The sequence below is a fragment of the Thamnophis elegans genome, chromosome 16 (genome assembly GCF_009769535.1).
Source record: "Thamnophis elegans isolate rThaEle1 chromosome 16, rThaEle1.pri, whole genome shotgun sequence".
NCBI classification, from domain to species: Eukaryota; Metazoa; Chordata; class Lepidosauria; order Squamata; family Colubridae; genus Thamnophis; species Thamnophis elegans.
In genome coordinates, this window is record NC_045556.1 from 5,417,567 (window position 1) to 5,428,341 (window position 10,775).

General features: G+C 48.4%; 1 protein-coding gene across 1 annotated transcript; it reads right to left on the reverse strand.

Annotated features, from left to right (window-relative positions):
- On the reverse strand, positions 1 to 501 carry RPP25 (ribonuclease P and MRP subunit p25). The gene has a single exon (XM_032233117.1). The coding sequence runs from the start codon at positions 499 to 501 to the stop codon at positions 1 to 3; it is 501 nt and encodes a 166-aa protein (XP_032089008.1).
- Between the last annotated feature and the right edge of the window lie 10,274 nt (positions 502 to 10,775).

Here is a 10,775-nt window from a genome sequence, read left to right on the forward strand (position 1 = left end):
CTAGTCCCCTTCGTGGGGCGCAAGTAACCTTCTCTTGGTGGCCTTCGGGGAGATCTTGCTCTCAGGACAGAGGCTGCCATGAGGACTGGGAGCTTGGTAGCCCATTTGGTTGGGGTCCACCAAGTCCTTGGACAGGAGGATGTAGATGGAGGGCACGTTCTTTTGGACAGTGAGACGTTCAGGAGGCCCTTCCGATTTGGGTCCTTGGTTCTCCCACACTTCCACCAAGGTCCGGTACTGGAGCTTGGTGACCTGATGGAGACCTCCCAGCTTCCTCTTCATGATCTCCACGCAGGTGATGGTCTTGGTCACCGCCCGTCCGCAGCCGCTGAAGACGATCTGCCGGGTCTCCTCCTTCTCCATCCTGGCCATGGCGAAGCCCATCAGGTTGCGGATCTTGCTGCCTTCCTTCACTTTCATCTCCACCACGTGGGGATGCAATTCGGAGAAGGGCAGCGGGCTGCCTTGCTCGGAAGTCTTCACCTTCCTGAAGTTTTCCATCCTGGGCTGGACGGCTGGGGGTCCAGCGGGGAGGAGGGCAGCGGTGGCCACGGCTGGTCCAGGATTCGTCCTCCGGGTCGCCTGAGGAGGACCCTCGGTCAGGGACGAGGCTCCCCACGGCTCGGGGTCTCCCAGCTGCATCTCAGACGTCGAGGAGAAGAGAGTCCCGCTGAGGATCCAACCCAACGCCCCGGACGGTGGGGGAAAAGACTCACCGGGAATTGTCCCGAAGCTCTGGCGCTCTCCGTGGGTTTCCTCCGGTTGGAAGGCGGTGGGGAGCCCGACTCTCCGCCCGCGGCGTCTCCCCGGCCGGTTGCGCCTCCCGCGGCCGCCTCGCCTTCATCCTGGACCGACTTCGGTTCCTCCAAGCGCTCCGACGGCGATGGGAAGCAGCAGGTACCGCGGCTTCAAGCGGGGGGAGCGCGCGATGTCAGGAGCCAGCCCGCCGCCTCTTCCAGCGTCCCGCTCGGCTTTTCCTGGCCGCGGGTGGGCAGAGCCCGTCCGACCGCCCCGCCGACTTCGGTGCCTCAGTCGAGGCGCGGCTGAGAGGCAGGATGGGGGTCCCGGGCAGACCTTCCTTCCTTCCTTCCTTCCTTCCTTCCTTCCCTTCCCTTCCCTTCCTTTCTTCCCTTCCTTCCCTTCCTTCCCTTCCTTCCCTTCCTTCCCTTCCTTCCCTTCCCCTTCTTTCCTCCTTCCCTCCTTCCCCTTCCCTTTGCCCCCTTCCTTTCTTCCTTCCTTCCCTTCTTTCCCTTCCTTCCCTTCCTTCCCTTCCCTTCCCTTCCTTCCTTCCTTCCTTTCTTCCCTTCCTTCCCTTCCCCTTCTTTCCTCCTTCCCTCCCTTCCCCTTCCCTTTGCCCCCTTCCTTTCTTCCTTCCTTCCCTTCTTTCCCTTCCTTCCTTCCTTCTCCTTCCCCTTCCTTCCTTCCTTCCCTTCTCCTTCCCTTCCCCTTCTTTCCTCCTTCCCTCCCTTCCCCTTCCTTCCTTCCTTCCCTTCCCTTCCCTTCCTTTCTTCCCTTCCTTCCCTTCCCCTTCTTTCCTCCTTCCCTCCCTTCCCCTTCCCTTTGCCCCCTTCCTTCCTTCCCTTCCTTCCCTTCCTTCCCCTTCCCCTCCCTCCCTCCCTTCCCTTTCCCTTCCTTCCCCTTCCCTTCCTTCCCTTCCCCTTCTTTCCTCCTTCCCTCCCTTCCCCTTCCCTTTGCCCCCTTCCTTCCTTCCCTTCCTTCCCTTCCTTCCCCTTCCCCTCCCTCCCTCCCTTCCCTTTCCCTTCCTTCCCCTTCCCTTCCCCTTCTTTCCTTCTTCCCTCCCTTCCCCTTCCTTTCTTCCTTCCTTCCCTTCCTTCCCCTTCCCTTCCCCTTCCCCTTCCCCTCCCTCCCTTCTCCTTCCCTTCCTCTTCTTTCCTCCTTTCCTCCCTTCCCCTTCCTTCCTTCCTTCCTTCCTTCCTTCCCTTCCTTCCTTCCTTCCCTTCCTTCCCTTCCTTCCTTCCTTCCTTCCTTTCCCTCCTTCCCTTCTTTCCCTTCCTTCCTTCCCCTTTCCCTTCCTTTCCCTTCCTTTCCTTTCCCTTCCCTTCCCTTCCCCTTCCTTCCTTCCTTCCTTCCTTCCCTTCCCTTCCCTTCCCCTTCCTTCCTTCCTTCCTTCCTTCCTTCCTTCCCCTTCCCTTCCTCCCTTCCCTTCCCTTCCCTTCCCTTCCCTTCCCTTCCCTTCCCTTCCCTTCCCCTTCCTTCCTTCCTTCCTTCCTTCCCTCTCTTCCGCGGTGCCCGGTGCCTTGCAACAGTCCCGGCGCGCTCTCGCCGCTTCGCTCGGCGGCGCCCGAGTCTTTCAGCGGCTCAAGGACGAGCCGCGCTGGGTGCGGGCGAGCTGTGTGCGCAACTGGGAATCGCCCGTGTCAGCAAAGTGCAGGCGGCCGCGGTCCCTGCCTCCGAGGCGTCGCCGCCGCGCTCTCCCCGCCTCTCCCGGGAGAGAGAGAGAGCCCTCTGCCTGGGGGTGGGAGTGGGGGTGAGCGCTCCAGAAAGGCACCTTCCCAACCAGCGGACGGCCCGGCAGGGTAGGACGAGGGTCGCGGGATGGAGGGCCGGGGGGCGGATGGTCTGCGTAACAGGAAGGCTGGAGGCGTCTGGCTATTTGGCGAGAGGGGCTACATGGGCTTGGCGAGGGTGTGTCTTAGGGACCCCGCACACCCACGTTGTGGAGCCCTTCCCTCCCAAGTCTGGAAAGTCCGATCTTCTGCCCTTAGGAGAAGTCCTTCTGTGTCGGGCTTGGAGGTGGGACTTGTCTTCTGTCTTGGTGGCTCTCCAAGACTTGCGTTCCCTGGAGGAGGAAGAGCTTCTCACCTACTGAGGACGGGAAATTCTTCTTCCTATATTCCCTCTCCTCCTCTTCATCCCTTCTCCTTCTCCACCGCTCTTTCTGCCTTTTCACCAGCCCTCCGCCTCCTTTTTCTCCCTTTCTCCTCCTCCTCTTCACTCCTTCTCCTCTTCACTCCTTCTCCTCTTCACTCCTTCTCCTTCTTCTCCTTCTCCTCTTCATTCCTTCTCCTTCTCTTTCTGCCTTTTCACCAGCCCTCCGCCTCCTTCTTCTCCCTTTCTCCTCCTCCTCTTCACTCCTTCTTCTTCTTCTTCTTCTTCTTCTTCTTCTTCTTCTTCTTCTTCTTCTTCTTCTTCTTCTTCTTCTCCTCCTCCTCCTCCTCCTCCTCCTCCTCTTCATTCTTTCTCCACCGCTCTTTCTGCCTTTTCACCACCCCTCTGCTTCCTTTCTCTCCCTTTCTCCTCCTCCTCTTCACTCCTCCTCCTCCTCCTCCTCCTCCTCCTCCTCCTTCTTCTTCTCCTCTTCATTCCTTCTCCACCGCTCTTTCTGCCTTTTCACCACCCCTCTGCTTCCTTTCTCTCCCTTTCTCCTCCGCCTCTTCACTCCTTCTTCTCCTTCTCCTCTTCATCTCCTTCTCCACCGCTCTTTCTGCCTTTTCACCAGCCCTCTGTCTCCTTCTCCTCCCCTTCTCCTCCTCTTTCTCCTCCTCCTCTTCACTCCTTCTCCTCTTCACCCCCTTCTCCTTACCGCTCTTTCTGCCTTTTCACCACCCCTCCACCTCATTTTCCTCCCCTTCTCCTCCTCTTTCTCCTCCTCCTCTTCACTCCTTCTCCTTCTTATTTATTTATTTATTTATTAGACTTATATACCACTTCATAGGGCTTTCAGCCCTCTCTAAGCGGTTTACAATTTTTCTTTAGCAAATTGAGTCAGCAATTTCCCCCCACAGTCCAGGTCCTCATTTCACCCACCTCGGAAGGATGGAAGGCTGAGTCGACCTTGAGCCAGTGAGATTTGAACCACTGAACTGCAGATCACAGTCAGCTAAAGTGGCCTGCAGTACTGCACCCTAACCACTGCGCCACCTTGGCTCCTTCTTCTCCTTCTCCTTCTTCTCCTCTTCATTCCTTCTCCACCGCGCTCTTTTCAGCCTTTTCAGTACCCCTCTGCCTCCTTTTTTCACTCCTTCTCCTCCTCCCCCTCCCCTCTGCAAACCCCTTTCCCTTCTAGCATGGATGAGGTTAGCCAGCTGGGTCATGAAATGTTAACAACCCAGCTCACAAAGCATGCAGGACCCCCCTCCCCCACAGTTCAATCCTGAGCTACAAATATTTTTTAATCAGAAAGTTGGATAGTAAGACCAAATAGTAATGGTGAGGTTCCAGGCAAATTGTGATGTAAAGATAAGGTAGATGTTCCCCTCGCACATATGTGCTAGTTGTTCCCAACTCTAGGGGGCGTTGCTCATCTCCGTTTCAGAGCCGAAGAGCCAGCGCTGTCCAAAGACGTCTCCGTGGTCTTGTGGCCGGCATGACTCAATGCCGAAGGCGCACGGAACGCTGTTCCCTTCCCGCCAAAGGTGGTTCCTATTTTTCTACTTGCATTTTTACATGCTTTCGAACTGCTAGGTTGGCAGAAGCTGGGACAAGTCACGGGAGCTCACTCCGTTACGCGGCGCTAGGGATTCGAACCGCCGAACTGCCGACCTTCCTGATTGACAAGCTCAGCATCTTAGCCACTGAGCCACTGTGTCCCTAAATTGTGATATGCCTTTTTGTCAAAGGTGTCTTCTCCTGGGGCAACAAAATGACCTGTCCAAGGTTATCATCATTGCTCCTATCCCAGAAGAAAGAAACAACATTCATTCCTGCGACTTAATTTTATCGAAGGCTCCTTGACTGGACTTGCTGCACTCCAGGCTAAGAAGAAACAGTTGAACGATGGATAAACTGTGCAGGATTATTGATTTGCAATTGAGATATCAGCTGCATGGAGCCCTCAGGGTTGTTTTTATGCCTCTTGGTGATTGTAAATCTCTCCCCTTTGACTGCCAAGAACCTGGATGAAATTCCGTATTTTCACATAAGCGTCAAAGCAACCCAGTGCTTTTTTCCCCCATCTCCACAAAGGGATTTGGTTTAGAGAAAGAAGGAGTGGAAAGGGGAGAGTGGAGAAGGAGAGAGGAAGGGGAAACAGAGAAAAGAAGGACAACAGAGGGAAGAAAGGAGGTAGGGAAGAGGAGGAGAGAAAGGAGGAGTGGAAAGGGGAGAGAGGAGAAGGAGAGAGGAAGGGGAAATAGAGAAGAGAAGGACAACAGAGGGAAGAAAGGAGGCAGGGAGGAGGAGGAGAGAAAGGAGGAGTGGAAAGGGGAGAGAGAAGGAGAGAGGAAGGGGAAGTAGAGAAGGGAAGGAGGACAGAGGGAAGAAAGGAAGGTAGGGAAGAGGAGGAGAGAAAGGAGGAATGGAAAGGAGAGAGAGGAGAAGGAGAGAGGAAGGGGTAGTAGAGAAGAGAAGGACGACAGAGGGAAGAAAGGAGGGAGGGAGAGGAGAGAGGGAGAAGAAAGTGATGGATAAGGTACAAATATGGTGTATGGAGAGCAGAAAAGCCAATAATTGTTTTGGGGAGTTGATGGTAAGACGAATTGATGTAAACATTTAACAATATAATATAATGTTGGTTATGTAATAGTATACTGTACATGTGGTTATTTGTTATGAAAATGAAAAAATAAAAAAAAACTTTATTTAAAAAATGTGATTTGGTTTAGTGGTTGGTTTGGGTTAGCATTTTTCTGCCTTTTCAGCCAATGTGCCTTGCAAGCCATTGGCTACAGTTCGTGTGAACCCAACCAGTTCTGATTTATTCAATAAATCATAGTTAACCACAACTAATCAAGGAGAGAAGCAACCTAGAACTAAGGAGAAATTTCCCAACAGTTAGAACAATTAACCAGTGGAACAACTTGCCACCAGAAGTTGTGAATGCTCCAACACTGGAGGTTTTCAAGAACAGATTGGGCAACCATTTGTCTGACATGGTACAGGGTCTCCTGCTTGAGGAGGGGGTTGGACTAGATGACCTCTAAGATCCCTTCCGACTCTGTTATTCTGTTATCCATGGCTTTCTCCAATCTGATGCTTAAGAGATACGCCGGGTCATAACTCCCATTGTATATAGCAAGCACAACTGAGAATAGAATAGAATAGAGAATGGAATGGAATAGCATAGCATAGTATAGAGAATGGAATGGAAGAAAAGAGAAGGGAAAAGAGAAGAGAGAATGGCATGGCATAGCATAGCATAGAATAGAATAGATAATGGAATGGAATGGAATAGTATAGCATAGCATAGCATAGCATAGAGAATGGAATGGAATAGAATAGAATAGAGAATGGAATGGAATAGCATAGCATAGCATAGAATAGAGAATGGAATGGAATAGCATAGCATAGCATAGCATAGAGAATGTTTAGAGTTTAGAGTTTTATTTCATTTGTATGCCGCCCTTTTCCCTAAGGGGACTCAGGGCCGCTCACAACTCAAACAAGGGAAGGGGGATACAGACAGTTTAACAACAACACAAAACAAGACATAGTTAAAAAGCGCAACAATCATACCATTCGAGACGGGGGCAACGGTTCTTTAGCCCCAGGCCTGTCGGAGCAGCCAGGTTTTAAGGGCTTTGCGGAAGGGCTGGAGGGTGGTGAGAGTTCGAATCTCCACGGGGAGTTCGTTCCAGAGGGCCGGAGCAGCCACAGAGAAGGCTCTCCTCTGGGTAGTCGCCAGTTGACACTGGCCGGCGGATGGAATTCGGAGGAGGCCTGCTCTGTGCGATCTAATTGGTCTAGTGGAGGTAATTGGCAATGGAATAGAATGGAATAGAATAGACTTAGGATAGGATAGGATAGAGTTGGAAGGGACCTTGGAGATCTTCTAGTCCAGCCCCCTGCTCAAGCAGGAGAACCTATACCATCTCAGACAAGCGGCTGTCCAGTCTCTTCTTAAAAACCTCCAGTGGTGTACCCACAGTTTCTGGTGGCAAGCTGTCCCACTGCTTAATTGTCCTCCCCGTTCGGAAGGTTCTCCTTAATTCCAGGTTGCTTCCCTCCTTGATTAGTTTCCATCCATTATTTCTTGTTCTGCCCTCTGGTGCTTCGGAGCATAATTTGACCCCTTCTTCTCTGTGGCTGCCTCTCAAATACTAAAAAACACCGCCATCCTGAACATGGCCTAGACTTGTGATTATCCAATCATACCCTTGGGGCAGTTTTTTTTTCCCAATCATTTGAAGAAACAAATCCATTTATACCCTAGTAGGTATCGCACATGGATTATTAGAGAGCAAACTAAAATATACGACGCCATCAAAAGAGCAAAAGGGAATTGCAAGGGAAACAGCTCTCAACACGAGGCGTCGGAAATCCAAATAAATAAAAATGACATATTGCTTTGCGAAAGCAATTACATAGCATGCTTGACCTATATTTCAGTTAGCAGCTGAATATCTGGCTTCCCTTCTGAATTGCTGTTTACTAAACATCTCCAGTCGGTCTCTTATGAATGTGCATATTCTAAGCCAGTGTTTCTCAACCTTGGCAACTTGAAGATGTCCGGACTTCAACTCCCAGAATTCCCCAGCCAGCGAATGCTGGCTGGGGAATTCTGGGAGTTGAAATCCGGACATCTTCAAGTTGCCAAGGTTGAGAAACACTGTTCTAAGCTGTCTATTTGGGATGCCGCTAAATTTTACTACTACTACTACTAACGCCGCTGCTAATCCCCGTTTTTAAGACCAGCCAATACCGTCCTCTTGTATGGCTGCCAGCAAATTGGCTCAGCTCCCCAGCTGCTAAGCCGAGCCGAGCTGGATTGATGCATTGCTAGTGCATTCTTCCTTAAAGATGCTCCTTCGGTCCGTGTTGAGATAATGAGCAAGAGAGAAGCTGTAATAATATAGACGGCTTTGATGTTGGATGCTTCTTGATTGCTCTCTGGTTTTAATTGTTATGGGGCTGGCCAGCCACCAGGCATCTCTTCTTGTGAAAGGACAGCTCTCCAAATTTGCTAAATAAATAATTTATGCGCCAACTCGGGGAGCTCAAACTGCCCAAGTTCTACAGGGGAATGATTGAGTCTGTCATCTGCGCCTCCATAACTGTCCGGTTTGGCTCTGCAACCCAACAAGACAGACACGGACTTCAGAGGAGAATCAGAAATGCAGGGGGGGAAAAACAATTATTGCCAACCTGCCTTCCGTTGAGGACCTGCACGCTGCAGGAGTCAAAAACAGGGCTGTGAAAGTATCTACACACCCCACACATCCTGGAAATAAATTGTTTCAACTCCCACCCTCAGAATGACGCTATAGGACACTGCACACCAAGACAACTAGACACAAGGACAGTTTCCCCCCGAACGCCATCACTCTTGTTAAACAAATAATTCCCTCAACACTATCATGAAGTTTTGTTCCTTAGGATTCTTGATGAAAGTATCTTGTCCTTTTAGTACACTGAGAGCATCGGCACCAAAGACAAATTCCTCATGTGTCCAATCACACTTGGCCAATAATGAATTCAATTCAATTCAATTCAATTCTATTCTATTCTAATTCCTCTTCCTGTTCCTCTTCCTACTCTACTCTACCCTATATTATGTTCTATTCTATTCTATTCTATTCTATTCTATTCTATTCTATATTCTAATTCATCTTCCTGTTCCTCTTCCTACTCTACTCTACTCTACTCTACTCTACTCTACCCTACCCTACCCTACCCTACCCTACCCTACCCTACCCTATATTCTATTCTATTCTATTCTATTCTATTCTATTCTATTCTATTCTACTCTATTCTAATTCCTCTTCCTCTTCCTCTTCCTCTTCCTCTTCCTCTTCCTACTCTACTCTACCCTACCCTACCCTACCCTATATTCTATTCTATTCTATTCTATCCTATCCTATCCTATATTCTAATTCATCTTCCTGTTCCTCTTCCTACTCTACTCTACTCTACTCTACCCTACCCTATATTCTATTCTATTCTATTCTATCCTATCCTATCCTATATTCTAATTCATCTTCCTGTTCCTCTTCCTACTCTACTCTACTCTATTCTACTCTACTCTACCCTACCCTACCCTATATTCTATTCTATTCTACTCTACTCTATTCTAATTCCTCTTCCTCTTCCTCTTCCTCTTCCTACTCTACTCTATCCTACCCTATATTCTATTCTATTCTATTCTATTCTATTCTATCCTATCCTATCCTATCCTATATTCTAATTCATCTTCCTGTTCCTCTTCCTACTCTACTCTACTCTATTCTACTCTACTCTACCCTACCCTACCCTATATTCTATTCTATTCTACTCTACTCTATTCTAATTCCTCTTCCTCTTCCTCTTCCTCTTCCTACTCTACTCTATCCTACCCTATATTCTATTCTATTCTATCCTATCCTATCCTATCCTATCCTATCCTATCCTATCCTATCCTATCCTATCCTATCCTATCCTATCCTATATTCTAATTCATCTTCCTGTTCCTCTTCCTACTCTACTCTACTCTACTCTACCCTACCCTACTCTACCCTACCCTATATTCTATTCTATTCTATTCTATTCTATTCTATTCTACTCTATTCTAATTCCTCTTCCTCTTCCTCTTCCTCTTCCTCTTCCTACTCTACTCTACCCTACCCTACCCTACCCTACCCTATATTCTATTCTATTCTATTCTATCCTATCCTATATTCTAATTCCTCTTCCTGTTCCTCATCCTACTCCACTCTACTCTACCCTAAATTCTATTCTATTCTATTCTATTCTATTCTATTCTATTCTATTCAGGGATGACATAAAAGGAAAATCATAATCTTGTGATTACACCAGAAACTAATTCAATGACTTATTAATACACCGTGATCAAGGAAGGAAGGGAGGAAGGAAGGAAGGAAGGAAGGAAAGGGAGCGTGAAGCTGTCAGCTTAAATAAGAAATGTAAAGTGATTTCAATCCGTGCCGGTGGTGGAAATAAATTGCTAGGTGGGTGATAGCAGAAAGGAATTGAATAAAGCAATTGCTTCTGAAAGAAGAAGTAATCTCCCAGTTATTTCTCTTAAAACAGGCACGTCAATGGCCTAGGCTGACTTTGTGTCTCCTGCAGTTGAAAAGAATTCTTAGTTGTTTGAAACAGGCATGTTTTGAGTTGTAAACACATCGTGTAAAATGCTGAAAAGCAAAGCTCTTGAGGGGGGGGCAGACTAACTCACCGCGCTGTACGTATGTCTCAAGGACAAACTGAACAAGCTCTTATAAAATATTTGGAATATTGCATCTGGTTTTGGCTACCATAATATGAAAAAAAAAGAGAGAGGGAGATGTGGAGACTCTAGAAAGAGTGCAGAGAAGAGCAACAAAGAGGATGAGGGGACTGGAGGCTAAAACATATGAAGAACGGTTGCAGGAACTGGGTAGGTCTAGCTGAATGAAAAGAAGGACCAGGGGTGACATGATAGCAATGTTCCAGTATCTCAGGGGCTACCACAAAGAAGAGGGAGTCAAACTATTCTCTAAGGCACCTGAGTGTAGAACAAGAAGCAATGGGTGGAAACTAATCAAGGAGAGAAGCAACCTAGATCTGCGTGGAATTTCCCAATGGAGAGCACAATTATTCAGTGGGAAAACTGGGCTTTAGAAGTTGTGGGTGCTTCAACCCTGAAGATAGATAGATATGTAGAGATAGGATAGATAGATAGATAGATAGATAGATAGATAGATAGATAGATAGATAGATAGATAGATAGATATGTAGAGATAGATAGATAGATATGTAGAGATAGATAGATAGATATGTAGAGATAGATAGATAGATAGATAGATATGTAGAGATAGATAGACAGATAGATAGAGAGATAGATATGGATGTAGATAGTTATGTAGAGATAGATAGATAGATAGATAGATAGATAGGTAGGT

Bases quoted from the DNA above. Each gene is read 5' to 3' on its own strand.
- RPP25 (XM_032233117.1), bottom strand. From the start codon at position 501: ATGGAAAACTTCAGGAAGGTGAAGACTTCCGAGCAAGGCAGCCCGCTG.